Raw genomic sequence first — 21890 nt, 5'->3', positions numbered from 1 at the left:
TTTTTCATTTTTTTTTTTTTTTTTTTCCAAACGTACATCCAATAGCTTAGTAGAGTATTTCTCCTCAACACACCTTGTATTTTGATGCACCGTTAATACAAACAGATTTACAAACTGAACTTGACTAGGCCTACTTTTGGGGAATTAAGACTTAACAGGTGCTTCTAATAACACACAAAATGCATGTTTTACACAAACTATAACGTGTCAAACCAATCCTTCTACAATACATACTAGAACACTGGTTGAACCAGTCCATACTAGAATGCGGGTATGTCTCCTCACACGTCACATTCACTGCTTCAGGTCCAGCACACAGAACAACAGATTGCAGCTGTAAGAAGTATTAGCAACAGAAAGATCATTTCTAGTCAAACTACATGGTGCAAGTTCAGCTGTTTGACACACTGGTGTGTCAGCATACCAGAGGCATCAATACACTGGAAATCTACCTGTGGAACAGGTCAGATTAGTTTGATCCATTTTAAGCTATGAGACTGGAAGACATAAAGAGGAGGGGGAAAAATCCAGAGCAGAGCCGGTCGATAAAACTTTCCACTGCCCAGATCATGAGTAGAATGCTGCAGGGAAATCCATTTATTATCATGAAAGCTGTGCTGGGGCAAAGCGGAGGAAAACTGAGGAGAACCGCTTGAGTGTGTGCGTGTGTGTGTGTGTGTGTGTGTGTGTTGTATCTGCTAATGACTTCTGGACCTGCTCCATCATCAGTTCCTATGACAGCCCTAAGCTTTCCGGACATTACCATCATGCAATGCTGGATGTGACCTCTCTCACCATAATCAATACATGAGATAAGCAGCTCCAATATAAAAGTACAAATTCTGTTATTGCCACTACTGATGCACAAGGTTACTGAACCACCATAATTAGCAATTAACTTCCTCCATAGAACAACACGAAAACACAAAAAAGTATTGTGCCTCAGTATGCATAATCAACACTTTATTGTTGAAAATCAACACCAATTTCCATTTGACTTCCGTAATGTGGCATAGTTCTGGAACAGGATATTCAGCTGCAAAAAATGTAGGGCGGTAACCAATTGGATCACAAAAGAGTTTGAGAGTTTGCTAAAACAATGCCTAAACAGCCATTTGGTTAACATTATCAGTGATTAACAGTGCAAATTATTTCATTCTGATTCAAGCTTACAAATAAAAAATGTTTTTTTTTTCTCTAACCTAGCAAATGAATCATTCACAACAGGACCAGAAACACAGGGTCAGTCAACAGGGTCAGTTCTGATTTCATGTCGACTTCATCAACTAATCAGCGGAAGACATAAAATGCTTTGCAAAGACACTTTTTCGTGAATTCTGGCATTATAATAATTAAATAATTAGTTCAAATTACACACATGCATACAAAGCCACTCCCGTCACGGTGTTAAAGCATCTCCACCCTTGTGTTTGCCTTCACATGTTGTCCTTAGTGAATTATCTGCAGTCTGCTCCACAGAGAACAAGGTGAAAAGGACTGTTTTCCACAGTTAAGACAACATGAAGCACAACAGCAGAGTTTTATGGCTGGCTATGAAAAGGCTTAGCTGTGTGTTCGTAAAATCAATAGAGCTGCTTCATTGGTCTGGCTGATCTCTAGGTGGAGACTGGTGGGGGGGCAGGGAGGCCTGACAATTATCGTTACTGATAGTGCTCGGCGCAAACATCCGGTACGCCACCGGAAAAGACAATGAGGGGAGAAAAACCACGGATGATGCTTAAAAACAACATATAGATTCATTGTGACAACCTGGTTCAGTCTGAAACAAATCTGAAGACAATTTTATATAATATTACATGGTCACTGATGCTGAATACAGTGTTGATGTGCAATAAGCTCTCACGTTCATACCATTCAAACGTTTGCAATCAGTAAGATTTTTTTTTAAGAAATTAAGAATTGTATTTAGCAAGGATGCATTAAATTGATAAAACAACATTAATATGTATAATGATACAAAATATTTCTATTTAAAACAGCTGTTCTTTTGAACTTTCTATTCATCAAAGAATCCTGAAAAAAATGAATCTCTGTTTCCATAAACATTAAGCAGGAAAAAAAGGTTTTCAACATTGATAATAAAAAGAAATGTTTCTTGAGCACTAAATCAGCATATTCTGAAGATTTCTGAAGGGTCATGTGACACTGAAGACATAAGGATCTTACTTACCTATTTTAATTTTGATTCTGATGCAGAAACAAGCTTCCATAACAGATACACCAAATACTGAGAGAAAGATTTTCTACTTGTTATACTTCTAAGTATGGAAACACACATGTTGATATATGTATCAAAACCAAAAAGTAGGTCAAGCTGTTAAGGAATAAATGGTCCGGCAATTCCAAAGAAAACCATTCAACATGCAAATAATCACCTCATTCATTTCAATTTCGCATTGCAAAATTGATGATGATATTAAATTCGTATGCAATAGCACTAACAAACTGGGGAAAGATTAGTAAGCGAACAAATAAACTGCAATCTTGCATCCGGGTGTGACATCAGCAGCCATTCTTTCTGATAAAGGACTCTCATAAAAGCTTAAAGTACAAACAGGTTTAGGTAATGTAAAGTATAAAGTACAAATATGTACTGATAATGTACAAAAGGATCTTTCAGCTGTGTCACACTGATAGAAGTTGTAATGCCAGGAAGTTGCCATGCCTGAAAATTACTTGCACAACCTCTGTTAATTCTTCATAAAGAGTTTGCCAATTTAAGAGCAAGCGAATCACGAAGCAAATGAATTATGTATTACTGCCAAAAAAAAAGCGGTATCCTAATCCCTCATGGAGACAAATTTGCCACAGCTCCAGTCACATTGCACAGAGACAAAAAAAAAAAATCCAAAAGAATAAGCAGTTATAAACTCTCTTTTATCACGACCCCTGCAGAGGGACAGAAACAGACGGGAGCCCTCTCACACAGATCGTAACACTGACTAAGTCATATACTAGACACTTCCTCAGCAACAACATGAGTAACTCCACTTAATGATCAACATAAAATGTATAGACATTTAACTGATCAGCAACAATTCCATAAAACAAACATACAGGACAAAGACAGAGTGAAACCTGATCCATGTACTTCTAAAGTGAAAGAATGAGTGGGTGTACACGATCAACAGAATCTGATGACTGTCAACACAAAGTGCAGCTATGTAACCGTTTCACTGGTGTAGAACCATTTTAGTAAGAAGATGAAGTATTATAAAGGTGAAGGGTGTAGGTCTGCATCACTAACATACCAAACAGAACTGCAAAAACTGTCTGTTTTCAAACAGGTTTCCAGAACACTTTGTCTGGCATTGGTCGACAATGCTGTTTTGATAGTGTCACAGTATTACACTCTTCAGGAATTCAGTCTACAAATGGCTTAGGTGTAGTTTTTCTGCATATTATGGTGGGATATGAGATTTTTCAGTGTCGTTATTGTTAAAGAAATTTTTTTTTTTTTTTAATCTACAAAAATTAGGGATGTTGGCAACAAATAGAAACAAAAGATTACATACTAAAAATAAACAATAAAAGCTAATCCAATTATAATATTATATTCTAGAATTTCCTAGAATTTTTCAACTTAATCCTTTAAGTTGAAGATATCAGGCCAATAGCAAGTGGTTCTTCCTTCCAGCCAATGGTGGATCGACCAAGCCCTTGGCTATAGTGAGTGCAGGATCAGCACTATTTTTTACGGTCTACTTTGACACACACACTGCACATTTTTCACAAAATTTCTAGCCTACACAACCAACTCACAATTCTAAATCTGATATCCAAAGACAGTATAAACATGAATGCAATGCAACTTGCATAATCTTGTGCACACTAACAGCCAAAAATTAAAATATAAGTGCAGAGATTTTCAGCAAACAAAAACACATTAGGAGAATGGAAAGGGAGGTGGGATACATTCTCTTCAAAGACAAAAATCTTTAGAAAGAACTGTGCAAAGTCCAGCCCTGCTGATCAGTCTTGTGCCTGCAGAGGAATAAACTGTCCAGACACAGGCCCCATGGACAGAGAGGTGTAGAAGGACACAATAGTGTAAGCATTCTGCAATACTCAAAAAAAATAATTCCCTGTAAATTCAAAATAGCTGGAAGCAATGTGTTTCCATAAACACTGTCTGTCTATTCTGGAATCTCATGCTATGCATTAAATAAAAGATAAAGTGCACATAAAAATTTATGTGCACTACTGAAACTAAAGATCCAGCAGGGACTATATAGGAATAACCTTGGGTGATATTTAATAATTGTGATAGTCACAAAGCCAGAATTTTATCAAGAGCCAAAAACAATCTTAGGAAGAAACTGTTTGACAAAAACACAAAATGAGAAACAAGAGTCCATAAAATGCAGATGATTTTTTTTATTGGTCTTATGAAGTATTCTAATTTGTTGAGAATTGTGAATTGGTGGAGTTGTGAATTGGTGGGTTTTTGTTAAATGTGAGCCAAAATCATCACAATTAAAAGAACCAAAGACTTAAACTACTTCAGTCTGTGTGCATTGAATTTATTTAATACACGAGTTTCACAATTTGAGTTGAATTACTGAAATAAATGAACTTTTCCACGACATTCTAATTTATTGAGATGCACCTGTACATGCATATATATAATAAACAAAATATTCATACACTCTTCAAATGGTTTCGAACCCAATGGCAAGTTCAGTCTATAAAGATGATTGGATACAAACAATGTTTGTGTAGGTAAAAATCTAAGCACAAATTGAAATTGTAAATGCAAATAAATAAATCCATCTATTAGCTTGTCGTGTAATAAACAATTTGGAATCACACTTTTGCACTTAGCCCAGTCTCTATGCTAATATGTCTGCCTCAAGAGGACTAATTATCAGTAACAGCGATATGAACATGGCGTGCAGTGAAACCCTACAGGAGCCAGCATCTCCATACATGACTGAGAGTTTCTGACTAGGGACAGAATCGTTTCCTTTCACTGATGAACAGGCCTAATGGAATATCCTTGATATGGGCAGGGCACAACACTCAAGTCTCAGGAAACACCAACCACAGACGTCAAAAGTCCACACAAGGGAGCTCATATCCAATATGCAGCACATCCAGCTTTATCAACATGGACAGTAATCTGCTATTGTGAAAACGTGTTACAATAACAAAGATGACACAGCTCTTTCCCATCCATCAAAAGGCATATGATCTCACACAGTTCGAAAATCTGCCATTAATCTTAATATAATTGTATCATTTTTTCATTAGCATATATATAGATAGATAGATAAATAGATAGATTTAGTAGGGTACTAAATTGTTTTAGGTTCATGTTGGGTGATCTACAGGTTTAAAGCTCTATAGTTTATAGCTCTCCTTAATAAAACCCTACTGTCTTATACAGATGGTAAAACTAACCAATTACATATTTTTGTACTTGGTCACTTCTGTTTATTATGTTTATATATTTTTACGTTTTGTTAATAAGGTTGTTTATTGTTGCCCAGTTCAGTTTTTTGATTATCAATTTAGAATCTACATTTAGTTTTCATTTCCACAAAACAATTAATTTACATATTTTGGCACGTGTTAATAAAACCTTACTTATTAAAACAGTGGTTTGTTGTATGTGTGCTAAAACTGCCATACGATCAAATTGTAAACACATTTCAAAGAGATTTTATTTGTGAAATTTAGTATAAATGTTTTGTCACACAAACGAATATTTAAGTAAGTGTTTTCTCGGTTTAAATAGTCGACGAGTTGAGTCGGTTTAAATAGTCGATGAGTCGACTCAAGAACTGCTGGGAGCGATTCAGTTCGCAAAGGAATCGTTCAGACCGGTTTTGTAAACCGCTCCAAACAATTAATTGATAAAATCTGACTCAAAAGACCGATTCATTCACGAATCGGACATTTCTACTGTCATATGAAAACACAGCCATGGCGTACAGTAACCAAATTCAGCTTGCACAAGAGATGGCTTTACGTCAAAACATCAGGAGCGCTTCGGTCCTCAATATTTCACACACTTTTTATTGTTACATGTGTTGCCTTTACCATGTGGCTGTAATATGTTTTGACTGCTTATTAAAGATACTATTTCATCCCTGCAATGGCATTAAACAAAAGCCATCTACAATGCAAATCCCCCACTGTAACGAAGCTGTGCACACTGATATCGCAGCTCCGGTGGTTTATCGCGTCTCTAGCAGTGTAGATGAGGTCTAATAATCACCAATGACATGCACTTACTCAAAGGCGAAGAACAGAGAGCAGGTTCCAATGATGAGAAACAGCGTCAGGTAAAATACTCCTTTCTGCCGAGCCATCATAACCCGTCCATCGCAGCAGAAGGTGTTTTTCCCAGGTAATTTCTCCCATTTTCGAGTAACCTTCCGCGTTATCATCACCGCCGACATTGCAGCGAAGGTACAAGCAGATTGTCTTTTACAACTTAACCCGAAATAAACCACAACCGTGTCCACTAAATGATTAACCTGAGACTAACGACCGATTAAAGTGTTATTATCAGCAATACAGATACAGGAGCTTCTTTGCCAAAAATGCAATTCTTCCTTCACGTGCACTATGTGTTTGTAGGATTCTTCCCGTGGTTCCTCACGGATCTTCAGTGTTTCTTAAAATCATCAGTCGCTCTACATATCTGCTCTTCTGTACTTAAATCCATGGTTAAAGTCCCAATCAAATACCAGAAAGCAAAGTCCTCATCCAAAAGCGAAGATTTCCCATACTGCCACAATTTGAAAGTGATTCCCTTCGAAATGTGTACAAATTTTGAATGAGAAAGCGAGGCTGACCTGAAATAAACGTGTATAAACGCTAAACGCACATCTGGAGTGTGAGTGGACCTTGACCGACTGACATTTATGTCATTGGTTAGGTTGGTTAAAAGCGTCTATCCCGAGAGGATTCTCCGTCCTTTTTCTCTTAAAAGGATACAAAATAAATTTGAGTAAAGCCTTTTGTGATCTGTGCCGATTATACAGCAATTATTTGAGTAATGTGTAAAATAATCTTTCCTCCAATTTCGTGTCGTAGGATGCAAGCAGGGCTGGATTCTCTTCGGGAGCAGGAAACACGCCTAGTTTGAAATGTCTCTTCTTAAAGGGCCAGTGTCTCACCTTACAGGGAACAAAGGAATTTTGTCTTCTAATAATAATATCCAACTCATCATTAAGGCAATCATTCAAAATGAAATATTGTTACTTTTGAGCTTTTATGGCGAGCATGATATTTTCAGCACGTTAAAGGATACTTCATTCAAGTCTATTCGATTTTAGGCCTATTCCAGCCATAGCTATTTGATTTTTACATTGTCTATTGTTGTTATTTATGTTTTTGTTACTTTGTCTAATGTATGTATGTGTTTTGTTTACTGTGTGTAAAATTGTGCTAAAAAAATGTTGTTTAATAGTGTGCTTCTAAATGGTTTCCTATGAAACAGCATTTAATTTGTCTCTCTTCCTTCAAAGAAAAAAATAAAACCTATTTTGACTAAATTAAAGATATTCAGGAAATGAGATGGAAGGTGAGAAACAAAAGATGCTTTATTTGGTTGTATATGCACCATTGACAGCTGCATGAGTATTTTATCTCTTTTGATCTTGCACAAAAAAGAAAGCCTTTGTATTGCATGTGTAATCTTGTAAATATGTAAAATGCTGTAAGCGCATATTCAGCATTAAAGCTTAGCTCGTGAGAGATGGAGTTCAACCAGTTTATGAGTAGGAGTTCATTAGAGACAGTGGGCAGGAAATACTGTATGAGCTATAGCAAAGATTATTTAAGAAAGCTATTAATTAGCATGAAGTCTTTATAAAGTCTTTATACAAAGCAAGAAGAGGTGACAGGTTTGGTAACAATACAAGGAAAATACAAGAAAAGACCGATATTAACAAGCAAGTGGTAGACTTGTGCTTCCTTCACAGATTACAAGCCCACTACCTTGAACAAAGGCAAGGAAAAATATTTTGTCAGAACACATGGCTCATTTTCAAAGACTGTCAGTGGAGACAGATGTTTATTTTGAACCAGATGGTGTAGATATTAATGGCATCTGCTATTAGGGGCTAATGCAGGGGTCATGCTAACCAATCATCAAATCTTCTTAACCCCTCAGCCTGGCCTCTGCTGGTAGATTCTGTAACTGCACCATCTGGTTCCAAAAAGCATCTTTCTACATTGATGCTCCTTTAAAACGAGCTAAATATGATTAATGATGAAATAAATGTTTATATTAATAAAGTATGTCTGTGTTCTCATGGCTTCATTCTCCAGGGGCTCGACAGGCTTAGTCCAGGGGTGTCCAATCTCTGTCCTGGAGGGCCACTGTCCTGCAGAGTGTAGCTCCAACACACCTTCCTGGAAGTTTCTAGTATACCTCACAAGACCTTGATTAGTTGGTTTAGGTTTTTAATTGGGATTGGAGCTAAACTCTGCAGGACAGTGGCCCTGCAGTGACAGTTTTATTGTTATATATTTAAATAATATTTAACATAAATTACATTTTATTTGTCAATTTATTTTTCAATTTGAAAAGTCTTTTATTAATGTATTATTTTATTCTTACATTTAACTACAAGTGTAAACAAAGTAAATGAATGGTCTGTTTATTTGTCGGTTTTTCGTTCTGAATTAATAAATTTATGTATTCCTTAGTCAGTGATTTACTTGAAAACAGGAAAGCAGTGTTGGAAAGTAGCTAAAGCCAGTTTGAAAAGTCGCTAAATGTAGCTAGATGACGTCATACACTAATTAGCATATTCATGACGTCATCGCGTCGTACTGCCTTTTACAGTTGTTTGCCTCTCTGTGCTCACATACTGTATTTTAATTCTGCCAAATTCTCAATAATACTGTTTTCATTTATATAATTTACTGTTTCTATTTCTGTTCCGTTCAGTCAACGGGATAAATATGAAATAGTGACTGAAATGTGGCCCTTTAAAACTACATAACCAGCTCTCCCTTCCAAGATGTTAATCCTGATTTATAATCGAGCCGTCGTCTGATTAAATCAAATACACATAACATAAGCAAAGACAAAGACAATTCCTGTTCCGTGTTTTCGGCTATATTTGCATGTAAAATTAGAGAAGCAACATCATATCTATTTTAACTGAAAGTGCTGCTCCTCTCTGCCGCTAGCAAGATCTCGCGCTCGTGCGGCAGTACCAGTGAGTCCTAGAAGTCGCTAGATTTGTCGCTAGTTGCTTTTTTGGAGAAAAAAGAAAAAAAAAGTCGCCAGGGGGGTCTGAACAGTCGCTAAGTTGGCAACACTGCAGGAAAGCACGTGAAACGGTTATTTATTTTCTTGATTTGCTCATACCTTGTTTTTTGTCGTTCTTCATCTCTCTTTTAGAAATATAATATAAATAAATATATATTTTGTGTATTAACAAAAGTTGTTATACAATTTTACAATTATACAAACGGTTAAAGGCACAATATGTAATTTTCGCCGCTGGAGGGCGCATATTCAAAATAAACAAAGAGACAAAGGTAGTTTGATGACCGTGACTGAGTGTGGAATCATGGGAGTTGTCGTCTTCATCCCCACAGCCGATGCAATCCGACGGGACTCGGGCAGAAATCATGTTCATGGATGATTTATTAACGTAGTAGTATGAAGCAGGGTGAGGCTGAAAGCCGTCGAAGAGAAACGAGGCCGCTGAACGAGCGTGACACACAGTTCGAAAGCAGCGGAGCTTTTATTATGCCACAGTCGACCACTTCCGCTCCTTCCGGTCGTGCGTATATGGGAAAAAAAAGCAGCGCTGTTTTATCATACTAGATACGTTTGAAAGTGCTGTTATAATGCTACTCTGTACGGTCTTCACCGGTCTATTAAAATGCACAACATATTAAAGCGTCTTTGGTGTTTCCATGTTTTCTACAAAACAAAACCGGAAATCGAGGGGTTATGACCTCATTTGCAGGCGACACAATGACACTATGGACACGGTCCGTGTCACTAGTTAAAATTGCTTATTTCTCTGAATTTAAACATTCTTCGAAACATTTGGGATAATGTAAGTACACAAGTCAGCAAACTATATAACACTGTTCTAGTGGTTTTTGGATATTTTAATAAAAAAAATCTTACATATTGTGCCTTTAAGGCTAGAAGGGATACATATGGTGCTACTGGGCATGTGTACATCAATACAGCATAATTTTTGTCACACTGCACAACAATAATTACTATTTTTGCATTATTGTAAGGGCTAGGTTTAGGGTTGGGGCAGATGCAGACGTTAATAAAACACAATCTAATAGGCAGAAAAGTAAATTTATTGTTAGCTTCCGGTTTTAGCTGTATCCCTGTAAAACTTTTAAAGGACAAAAATCATTTCCGCCTTTGCTTATTCAGAGGAAATCGACGTTTTTGTAGTTTTTATAACCGTCTTCGTCACAACGAGACAACACAACCGAACAACATTTCCCACAGTGCCTTTCGCGCGGATTCAACATCCGCTTAAACATCCGTGTTCTAGAAGCCAGAACTAGCGCTGGACTGCAACCAGCTTTCTTATTACCTTATACCGTCCAAATGAATTAGATGGAGGGCAGGTAAAACTGACTCCAGAACAGATACTACTTTTTTTTTTTTTTTCCGGTTGTGTGTACGGAACTGAATGCGACGGTGCAGCGTCTAAATGTGAGCACTATTCTGCGTTATTGAAAGGTATCAGATTCTAATTAACTGATTATTGGAATGTGTAGTTTTGGTCAAATGTTTAATGGGTTCTTGCAGTCAAATGTAACCTAGCCGATTTATCTCAAAGTTAACTTTTCTTTTTCTGAGTAAGTAGTATACAGCAAACCTGAATAGCTGCTTTGTAAAATAGCTTTGTATTGTCACCAGAAACAAAAGTGTAGATTTATCGCAACGTACGTTGTATCTCATGATATTCTCTAAAGGATTTTTTGTTGTTGTTGCTGAACAAATGTCATTCAGAGCACGAACTGCCATCATAGTTTTGTTCTAATCATAATCTTTATTCTTATTTTGATCTATTACAGATTTACGGCCGAGCATGATGTCTGAGGGCAGTTCATTTATGAAAGGCATGATCCTAGGGGGCATATTCTGCCTGGTGATGTCTTTCTTTGAGACCTTTAATTCAGGAACCCACTCAGAAGGTCATGAGCATCTCCACCATCATCTGAAACCTGTCAGCAAAGATGAACTACAGAAGTTATCAGAGTCTCAGATGTCTGACTGGACCCTGCAGGTTCGAGTGTACTGTCTCATCATGGTCACTCCCAAGCTCCTGGTCCACTGGGCAACAGCCAACGACACTTGGAGCAAACACTGCGACAAATCTGTCTTCTACACGTCCGAATCGTCCAAAGTTCTAGAGGCGATTGACCTACAGGAGCAGGATGAGTGGGCTAGGCTACGCAAAGCCATCAAACACGCCTACGAGAATGCTGGAGACCTGCGCTGGTTCTTCGTGGCCCGGCCCACCACGTACGCAATTATAGAGAACCTCAAGTATTTGGTGTTGGATAAAGATCCAAGCCAGCCGTTTTACATTGGCCACACGGAAAAGTCCGGAGAGCTTGATTACGTGGAGTATGACAGCGGGGTCGTGCTGAGCTATGAAGCAATGAGGAGGCTGATAGGGATGTTCAAAGATGAGGACAGATGCCCAGAGCGAGGACATGCCTTGTGGAAGACACCTGAAGAAAAGCAGCTCGCCACCTGTCTGAAATACAGCGGGGTGTTTGCTGAAAACGGAGAGGATGCGCAAGGCAAAGGACTTTTTAACAAGAAGAGCGTCAGCTCCTTGATTTCTGACAGTATGGGCCAAAACCCGGCCGATGCCGTGGAGGCCTGTTGTTCGGACATGGCCATCACGTTCGCTGGCATGTCTCCGAGCCAGATGCAGGTTTTGATGTATGGCGTCTACAGACTCCGGCCATATGGACATGATTTTCATGACTCCTTGACATTTCTGCCTCCTAAAGACTCTGATAATGACTGATTGACTTCATGGCTTCTGTTACTGTCACTCACAGAATTGAGACGTTGATCATAACTGGGTGCAGGGCTGAATCAGCTGTGATGTGCAGTATGTACTTAGCCAATATTGGATAATTTTGTGCACTTGATAGTATTTTGAATAAAAATTACACTAGATATATGAATGCCACACATATGGGGTTAGGAATGAAAATGAAGAACATTTTGATGATTTTTAAAATGTGTTTTGGATGTATGTTGTACTGAGGGGATACATGGCATCTGTATGGTAAACTGTCTATATCACCCTTAAAAATATCAAACTAATGCGGTTTGAAAGGTTAATATACTTGAGATTGTAAAATTACTTTTGCATAGAAATTTGTCTATTTATTTACATATCGAAATATTGTTTCTTTAATTCAGATGTACTTCATTATGCACTGGTTTGTGACCTTTTTTTAAATTGTTCTTTAGTAAACATCAGGATGCTTGATCTCACCTGCTTTAAGTAATAGTAAAGGTTACAAATAAAAGAATGCCATCAACAGATGATACAGTGCAGTGAACAAATGAATATGCATTAATTGCTCTTCATTTCTATGGATACTTGATTATTTTCAACAGATTGCAACAATTCTGATAGGTTGGTTTAATAAATAACAATGAAAATTATGTTTTGTAGTCATTTATTAAACTCTGAAAGAGCTGTCCGGTTGTAGAAATCTCATCTTGTTTGGGTTTGATGCGAGCTTTTCATCTGAAAGAAAAAAAGATCAGCTTCCTTTTCTTCATATTCTCTCTTCTAAGTCTCTTGAAAATGTCTCTCATTTTCTCCAGTTCTTGATTTTCTTGTTTTTTAGTGTTTCAGTTTTGTTTCCTATCCTGTTTCACTCATTCTCTTAAATTCTCCAATTCTGTTGTCGTTTAATTTCTTTTTGAATGTCTATGCTGTCATTTTAAACCTTTTATTTTTCTCTCTGTTCTTCTTGTTCGATCCTCTTTATTTCTTCACAATCTCTTTTTAATGTCTTATGTTTTATAGCACATTTTCCTAATCATGTTTATATTTATCTTTTTCTTTTTCTCTCTGTCTTCTGTTTCTTTTTGCTACTTTTCTTATTTTCAGCCTCTTCTTTCATCCATCTTAATTTTTGGATCATTTCTGAATCTCCAGCTCTCATTTCCATTCTAGAGAAGGGATTTTTGACTGCTTTTATTTCATTTACACTTTTTTTTTTCTCTTCCTCTAGTCTCTTCTTGAGCTGATCCATTTCTGTCTCATATTTGGTTCTTAATTTCTCAATTTGAGCCTCTCCCTCTCTTTCAGTATTTTCTCCACCCACTTTTTAATAGACATTTCCAGGTCTTGGTTGATACTGTGTCTGTAAAATATTGCTCTTTGTTGGATGTAATCCTCATTTAACAAGTTCGGTAACTTGAGTTCTGTCTCGTTTTTCTCTGTTATTAAAAACCAGGTATCTGTTTTCACAGAATTTGATCAGCCAGTTGAGGTTTGCACAGTTACGGCTCTTCACAAAATCTTCTATGGATTCAGTCTTAAGATCATCTCCTCTAATAAACAGAACAATGCTGAACTGTCCAGCTTTCAGACCAAACATCTTCTCTATCAGATGTAAATTGATCACATATTCCTCTGTACATCTTCCCACAGTAATCACTATAATAAATGCATGGGTTCCAGGAGCTAACAGTGTAATGCATTTTACAGTTTCTTCCTGTATTTCTGCATTTGACAGTGTGGTGTGAAAAAGACCTGGGGCCTCATTTATAAAATCTGTATTAATTTGAGGATGAGAACACATTCTGCTGCAGCTGTTCTTGATTCCAAAGACTGATTCCTATAATGGGAAAAATGTGCATTCATTCTCAAGGGAAATTAAAGGAATTTATAGTTTTATAATATTATAGATTTACGATAGAGGTTAAATATATTCTATTGTTGATGAATAAATTAATTCAATAAATAAATTCTTGTTGATTAATACAATGCAAGACAAACTAAAAGTGAAAAATAAAATAAGTTTCTGTTTATGAAACTTTTTAGCCATTATATATTCATGGTCATTTCTAGCCTGACTTGGCTAAAAACTGTGGCATCAGAAAGAAAGTAATAAAGTGACAAGAGGATCCAATAAGTGTAGACTTAGACCCTGTACTATTGGTTTTGATTCCCAGAGAATACACATAAATTTGAATGCAATGTACCTCATTTTGGTTCTCCCTTTATTACAGTTACCTTAAAATGAATTGAATTTTCCTTACATGCTGAGATGAGTGTCTTTCACAAGCTGGTTGGCATAGATGTACGTTCCCTACATTTAGTGCAAACAAAAAATTGATTCAAAGCTATAAAACCATAGGGTCTACAATTGCATATGATACATAGTATATGGTGGCATGTGGTGTAATAAGCAATTTCATCTAAACAAATACCAAATGATTCTGTCTTGGGAAACTGAGAAATACACATACAAACACTGTTGTTTAAACAGGCTTTAAGCTGCCATGACACTATTCAGCTCTCACAGCATCAAGAGACCATTTCAGTTTGGAATGACTTGAATGCAGGTTTTATTTGTGCATTAAAATGGGGTGGCTTTCAAAGCTTTCGGCATGGTACACAGTTGAGTCCATTCATGTAAACAGTAGACGGGCAGCCTGGTGATAACAGGTCCAAAAGATTCCACCACATCCTCTCGTCTGTCTTTACTTATACGTCTTCATATGCCACAGTCCATCATTCAGATAGTGAACGTTCTCGATTCCAATTCCCTTGTTTACTTTCTCTCTGTTCAGTGAAGTGAGACAAGAAAATATTTTCACATTTTTATGCCAAATTGTGATTCAAAGTGCAGGAGATGCATAGAAACACTTACATGTCATCTGCAGACATCTTCATGACTCCCACACAGAGCGCATGCTGCTTCCCTTCTGCCATTATAGCCTGAAACAAATACTTAAGGACAACAACCTGTGATATGCAACGCACACCAATCAAAACTATTACATATAAAACTATTACACAACTAAATGTTTGCTCATATTTATGGCAGTTATGTTATTTTTAACTCAAACTATTAAAAAATTGTTTCCGACAACTGAAATACAATAAAATATCAATATTAGTATGTTGCCTTGGTTGAAGCACTAAAATTGCTAAAACTAAAATGAAAATAAATTAAAACTAAACAGAATTGTTCACAAAATAAAATTAAAAAGAAAACAAAATAATTCAAAATATTAATACAATTTAATCATAAATAATACTAAAATAACACTGATTTATGGTCATTATTTATACTTGCTGTTTAAAACTTGTATGCTGAATACAAATTTGAATTTAAAAAAGTAAACATTTTTTACTTTTACATCATACGATTCCTTTGTATGATGAACAGAACAATAATAATTGTGACCCTGGAGCACAAAACCAGTCTTAAGTCGCTGGGGTATATTTGTAGCAATAGCCAAAAATACATTGTATGGGTCAAAATTATCGATTTTTCTTTTATGCCAAAAATCATTAGGATATTAAGTAAAGATCATGTTCCATGATGATATTTTGTAAATTTCCTACTGTAAATATATCAAAACAACTTTTGATTAGCAATATCCATTGCTGAGAACTTCATTTGGACAACTTTAAAGGCGATTTTCTCAATATTTTGATTTTTTTTTGCACCCTCAGATTCCAGATTTTCAAATATTGTCCTATCCTAACAAACCATACATCGATGGAAAGCTTATTTATTCAGTTCTCAGATGATGTATAAATCTCAATTTCTAAAAATTGACCCTTATGACTGGTTTTGTGGTCCAGGGTCACAATTATATATATTTTTTAATCTCATTAGTCGTATGGTATTTTTTGTGTCCTTTTTGGAATTGACAAAAGACGTGAACTAATCCCTTACATTAAAACATTACGATTCATTTGTCATAGAAGAAAATATTACTAGATATAATACAACAGCTGGAAAGATACAACTACTGTGTCTGTTTCAGCAGGGTAGAGTTTGGCTCCTGGTGATGTGAGGCCTGGGCACATGATATTGGCTCCACTCAGAACAAATTTGATGGCTCCTTTATCTACTTGTTGGTGTGGCAGAATGAAGGGATCTGGAGAACAGACATGTGAGTACCAAGCATTAGTCTAACCAAATGAACAGTAAGTGTAACTTGGGTAATATAAGCAATTTTCTGGAACCTGAGGCAATATTTTCTGCAGGAAAAGCATCTTACTGATGAAAATTAAAGCCATCTTACATTTGTGTAGAAGTCTGAGGGTGGGATAGAAGGGCCCCTCTCTCTGTCTGAAGAAGAGCAGCTCTCCATTTACCGTAAGAATTTCAATATGCTCATGACTGGAAACGTAGACAAAATATCACACCTCTGATGTAAAATGAGTTACTCTTTTAGTACTTCGAATTGATAAGCACTGACTTTCCATATTGTGTACTCTTGTGCATCTCTTACCATCTCACAATTTTGACAGGGTCCTTTTTTGGCATTATCTGGTTGAGCCAATCATCGATGTTGGGAAACTGATCTAACAGCTGATTCTTTATACCCTTAATAACAGACGTCTTCAGTTGAATACAGTTAGAAACATTTTCCTTTTCATCAAATCTATGAAGACATAGAGAAACAAAGGAATTAGCATATTTAATGTCTAATACCTGTAGATGACACAGGATCAGGTCTCTGTTTTTTTTTTTATGGCAAAGTATTGCAAAATAAAGAAACTGGTCTAGTATAAAGGTCTGGTATAACAATTACCACCAATTGTTTGACCAAGTGTCTGTCCTTCAATGTTTAATGTAAACATCTTTTGCAATCGAGGTCTTTTTTTTGCAGTTTGCTTATCTGTTCAAGTTAAAAAATATTATAAGTATCTTAGCAAAAAATAAGAGCATAAAAACATAGGAAAACAGATGAATAATTTCCAATGAACCATAAAAGTCAGCTGTGACAGAGCAAGTTAGCAGTGTTAGCTAAACAGGTTGATGTCTCGGATACAGAATTAAGGACAGATATTAAATTACAATCCCATATATAACTGGTAAGCGTTTACATGCAACATTTCTTCTATCTCTACTGAGAAGGCAAAGCTACTAGTTAAATGAAACACTGCATTACTATAACAACGCTAAGTTGTGTTAGCTACTATTTATAAGGTTGACAACGGCTCAAGCTTACTTTTTAAACATCCTTCCAGGTCGTTATCGGTCACTCCTGTCCTCCTATCTGTGTGATCTTACAGCTCGTAACTGTTAACTTTTCTGAACCAAAAAATAAAAACTAAACATTCAGTAGAAGATTTAATGATCTAACTCCACGCTTCACTTCAACCGCAGGTGATTCCTGTTTACGACATTTACGACAGTGGTAAATATTTTACGGCAAGGGATGGAAGTACAGTATGCCAGACAAAATGATGCTAATGCTATGTACTTTGCAATACATCTGTACTTTACTTTACGGATATCGTTAATCATAAAGTCAGTAGTCAATAAAGTCAATATAGTCAAAGTGACTAAAAATTGTAACTGATCGCAGCACATTAAGACAATTGTTTTGTATTAGTTTTCCCCTGAAATGTTTAAATATGCAAATAATACGTTATGTAATTAAATATGCACCAATTTGCATACATTTCTAGATCAGAAACCTGAAAACCAGATAAAGTAATTTTGCTAACATGAATTTTTAGGATCTCTTTCTATCACTCAATCGTCAGAAAACAATGTCAAGAGCCAGAAGGGAAAATAAAATGGTCATTATATTTTTAGGAATAAAATGTTTGATGAATGATATATAAACAAACTAATGTGGAGATTTCTGGTTTAGGGCATGAGGTGAAAAAAAAAACATTTGGAGAAAACTGCCTTTAATTGATAGACACTTATAAGGTATAATAAAATAAACACTTAAATGTAGTTTGGATGTTTTCTTTTTACTAGTCTGAAAGAAGATGTGTTTTAGAAACAAACTAGTCCACAAAACTCTAAATTGATTAAGTGCATGAAACTAGGAATTTGCCTGAAATGGCTTAAATAAAATTAGAATATGAGCCAACTTTAGAAGAAAAAAAAAGAAAAAATTTTTAAATAAATTATATATATATACACATACATGCATACATACACACACACACACACACACACACACACGGGACAAGATCATGGAAACACATACAGTTGTTTATTCTGAGGCAATAAAAACAAGCATACTTTTTCCAGACACTGGACGACTGTCCACTTAAGTGTGATTTCTCAAAACACCATTGCCAAAAATTCCAGACAGATCCAGTGATGCCACACAGAGGAGCTTCTCAGTATACGGGCCTAATTCAGAACTTAAGGGTTATATAAACTTGGAAACACTAGAATGATAAAATGGTGCTGCTGTGCTTGTTCAGAGTTTCCAGGGAGAAAGAATGCAGTTGCAATGTAGTCGAGAGTGTCAAACATCTAAGTTGTGTGTAAAATGTATATACAAAATAAACAAGAGGAGGAAATGTGAGAAGGTGTAAGCAAGGAGGGAAAAAGAAGGAAGATGTACAAGTTAGTGTTTAGCAGCGTTAACATTCCTACAAACAAAACAAGTGCTTGGTTTTATCTAATCTTGGCACAAACTGTGAAATTTCCAATCAGCCTCAATTGTTCTATTTATCAATAAATCACATTCACAGAACATAAATTGCTTGTGACCAATCAGCTGAATCTTCTTTTCTTTGAACAAACATTGGCAAAGAGAAAACCTGTTTTCACACACTGCTACCCAATACAACACTGACTGAACAAGAGAGTCAAATTCAATCAATCTGGTGTTGGTTTTCTTTGCACAGGTAATACGTCAATATGTTGTGATATTTGCATGAATAAACCATGAAAAAAAAAAAACATGCCAGAGACAAACAAAAGCCATGGAGCCAAGTCTGAAAATAAACAACTTTTCTTTTTAAACTTGGGATAGTCCAATTCTCAGAAGCATTTTAACAAAATAATTTTGTATTTTCTTTTCTTCTAATTGGACACACCATTCTGATAGAAATAGAACATACACTACCCTGTCAAATCCATGAAGAGAAAACTGATTCAGTTGTTGGTCACTGGGTGAAGATGTTAAAGTGAACAAAACCTGGAACAAGGGGCTCCATGTGCTAAGGGAAGTAAACAACGTCACTGAGAACAGCCTCCTCCTGTCATTTCTAACATCCCTCATCTACCCCTCTTATTCTCCCTCTCTCTAAGCCACATAGTTGTATTGATTGGGATTCTCCTTATCCCTTTCCATGTAGTCCCTGTCAATAAGTGACTCTATCCTCTTCTTCAGATCAGCAGGCTGCAAAAAGAAGAAACAAAATTTAGTGGCAGTGGCATATGTTCTCTGCTGCGAGTCTTGGACTAATTTCCAAATTTAGTGACATTGAGAACAATATTCATATTGCTCATATTATATGCAATCTTGAGACAAGAGGAAAAAAATAATGCATTGTCGGTGAAGAATTTAAGACAAATCCCTTGACTTTGATCATGATTATTTTTACTGAGCGTAATTCACATTAAACCGTCAGATTCTTTTTATGTAGGCATCTCATTCCACAACAAGCTGGACACAGGAACTTAAGTGCAGTTTAAACTCTACTTTTCAAAAGTTTGCAGTTGTTAAGATATTTAAAAGGCCCTTTTTGCTCACCAATTTGATGAAAAATAGTATAACAGCATAACATGTACATTATTAAAACCTATATACAGTAAAATAGTAAATAAGTAAAATAGTAACCGGTAAATGTTATTACAATTTAAAATAACTTTTTATTTTAATATATTTTAAAATATAATTTATTTGGCCAAAGCAGTATTGCGATTAAGAACACTTCCTTCAGGTATTACATGGAGCAAAGATGAAAACAAAATGCCATCAAATCGTTTCTGAAGAGTCAGAACCTTCAGAGGTACATTCATATAATTAATTCATTCATATATTCATTTTTATAATTCTTTTAAAACCTCCCAGCTTTTCTGCCCTGTTTTCACTCAAAACTAAACCACTCTGCGTGCTGTGCGCACGTGAAACTGTTACTTAAAACTGTGCTTTATGCTGGACAGTATTTATTTATCGCGAGTTGTTCAAATCGCGGTAATCTAATACTGTTTTAATGATAATTAAAAGATGAAACGGTAATACTAACCGTGGGGAATTTTATCATGATTTATCGTCAAACCGGTAATCGTTACATCCCTATTGTGCACAATAAACATTATCAATATTGAGAACAGTTGTGCTGCTTAATATTTTTCTGTAACATCATAAATGTCATTACTGTCACTTTTGAGCAATTTAATGAATACGTTCTGAATAAAAGTATTACTTTCTTTAAAAAAAAAAAATAGCAACAAGAAAAATACTTTTGCAAACTTGTTCACAGATAATGTGATTGTGCAACATGCAATTGAAAATGCTTTCGTTTTAATGCACAAAGCTGTCACACTGCACAAAAAAAAAACGTATTTACATTTTGTACATGACTTTGTGATTACTAGATTGTTTTCTAGTTTTGTTTGGCTGCACCCTTGCAGTTTAGTCTAGTTGCAAGACATCCATTTATAGCCAATCCAGTGAAACTACTCTATTAACTGTGAAAACAAAACAATTTGGCAACCATGACCTCACCTTGACTGGGAATTTAAGTTGGTTGTACACTTCAGACACCAGAAGGTTATGGCTGAGAGTTTTCCTCATCTTCATGATTCGAACAATGGCAGCATCGATTTGGTACTGACGGTCCTGGAATACTCTCTCTGTAGTGCTGGCTTGCTCCTCCACCTGTGAGGTACGGCAAAGAACCATGAGACCAAGCGGCCAATAACTTTCAGACAACAACAATCAAATGACAGGTGTGCCGGACAGTACCGTTTCTTTCATCTGGATCTGGTTGATTTTAATCCTGAAGAGCTTGTGTTTGAAATCATCATTACAAGAGAACTTGTCTCCATCCTCCACGTCTTTACTCTTTGGGGTTTTGGTAAGGACACGTGCCTTCCCACAGGCCAGTGACTGCAGAGTCCGCCTCAGCTCACCGTCCTCTGCAAGTGTGTGTGTATTTTAAATGTTGTCAAATTTGTTAAACATTTTGGACGTTTGTAAAAGGCTGTGAGGTTTACAGGGTTTCTGCAGGTTTGATGAAGGTAAATTTCTTTACTTTTTAAGTTTTTTCAAATAAAGAAAAATTAAGAAATAAATTTAAGCAAACAATACGTCGATGTTCTCAATGTAAATGTATAGGGAGCACATTGAGTTGTATTAGCAACACTTCAAAGTTTGAAAATACAACTTCCAACTAACCTCATAACTTTTTTTATAAATTTTACAAAAACAAAAAAAAAAAAAGGCTTGAATAGCTAAGATTCCAACCTCTAGAATATGGAAATCACTTTTACTGTACTTAAAGATTTCATTTTACATTTACATCAAGTAAATGTATCTTCATTGAAAGACTTTTTTTTGCTATGTATGCAATATTTAATGCCATGACTTTGAATTTAAGACTTTCTGCTCTGATTTAAGACTTTTTAAGGCCTTAATTTGCAGAAGACTTTTTAAGACCCACAAAAACCCTGGTTTAACTTTGGACTTAAAGTTTAACATTAAATGGAATAGTATCTCTTAACAACAGGAATAAATTGCAATGCGCTTGCTTGAAACAAGTGTCCATACCAATGCCTGTAGCAAGTTTAATATCCTCCAGAGAGAACTCCTCCCCTTCATTAAACATCAGCAGAACTAAAGTCTGAAACAGGGAAACCTGCAGCTCTTTTTTGCCCTGTGAAAAAGGGGGGGGGGGGGGGCTTCTTTATAC

At 36.0% G+C, this 21890-nt stretch overlaps 4 protein-coding genes across 5 annotated transcripts in view; 1 reads left to right on the top strand and 3 right to left on the bottom strand.

The window, feature by feature from the left end:
• The window catches only part of LOC107658015 (palmitoyltransferase ZDHHC9-like), a 20696-nt gene extending 13572 nt beyond the window's left edge, over nucleotides 1-7124 (bottom strand). The window contains exon 1 of the mRNA XM_016446392.1: nucleotides 6262-7124. Coding sequence (XP_016301878.1) covers nucleotides 6262-6428 — 167 coding nt within the window. The 5' untranslated portion in view covers nucleotides 6429-7124. The remainder of the gene's footprint in view (nucleotides 1-6261) is intronic.
• Nucleotides 7125-10505: 3381 nt separating this feature from the next.
• Nucleotides 10506-12622, top strand: LOC107658140 (C1GALT1-specific chaperone 1-like). 2 transcript variants are annotated; one of them, XM_016446601.1, is made up of 2 exons: nucleotides 10506-10690; nucleotides 11056-12622. In XM_016446601.1, the coding sequence occupies exon 2, from the start codon at nucleotides 11070-11072 to the stop codon at nucleotides 12021-12023; it is 954 nt and encodes a 317-aa protein (XP_016302087.1). In that variant the 5' UTR covers nucleotides 10506-10690; nucleotides 11056-11069; the 3' UTR covers nucleotides 12024-12622. The 2 variants fall into 2 exon arrangements, with proteins under 2 accessions (XP_016302087.1, XP_016302086.1); XM_016446600.1 differs by having other exon boundaries at nucleotides 10506-10717.
• Nucleotides 12623-14579: 1957 nt separating this feature from the next.
• On the bottom strand, nucleotides 14580-17410 carry LOC107658145 (malignant T-cell-amplified sequence 1). The gene is made up of 6 exons (XM_016446610.1): nucleotides 17225-17410; nucleotides 16502-16654; nucleotides 16292-16389; nucleotides 16011-16144; nucleotides 14902-14969; nucleotides 14580-14813 (listed from the first exon to the last, which is right to left on the bottom strand). Exons 1-6 carry the CDS (start codon nucleotides 17233-17235, stop codon nucleotides 14732-14734), a joined length of 546 nt encoding a protein of 181 aa, XP_016302096.1. The 5' UTR covers nucleotides 17236-17410; the 3' UTR covers nucleotides 14580-14731.
• An 802-nt stretch (nucleotides 17411-18212) lies between these two features.
• Nucleotides 18213-21890, bottom strand: part of LOC107658014 (cullin-4B) — an 8248-nt gene continuing 4570 nt past the window's right edge. Inside the window, exons 15-18 of the mRNA XM_016446391.1 lie at nucleotides 21749-21854; nucleotides 20945-21117; nucleotides 20705-20857; nucleotides 18213-19372 (exon numbers count right to left, since the gene is read on the bottom strand). Coding sequence (XP_016301877.1) covers nucleotides 19277-19372; nucleotides 20705-20857; nucleotides 20945-21117; nucleotides 21749-21854 — 528 coding nt within the window. The 3' untranslated portion in view covers nucleotides 18213-19276. The remainder of the gene's footprint in view (nucleotides 19373-20704; nucleotides 20858-20944; nucleotides 21118-21748; nucleotides 21855-21890) is intronic.

The sequence above is a fragment of the Sinocyclocheilus anshuiensis genome, unplaced genomic scaffold, assembly GCF_001515605.1.
Source record: "Sinocyclocheilus anshuiensis isolate Anshui unplaced genomic scaffold, SAMN03320099.WGS_v1.1 scaffold227, whole genome shotgun sequence".
Classification (NCBI taxonomy): domain Eukaryota; kingdom Metazoa; phylum Chordata; class Actinopteri; order Cypriniformes; family Cyprinidae; genus Sinocyclocheilus; species Sinocyclocheilus anshuiensis.
The sequence above is the reverse complement of the archived record's forward strand: the minus strand, read 5'-3'. Positions and strand labels throughout refer to the sequence as shown.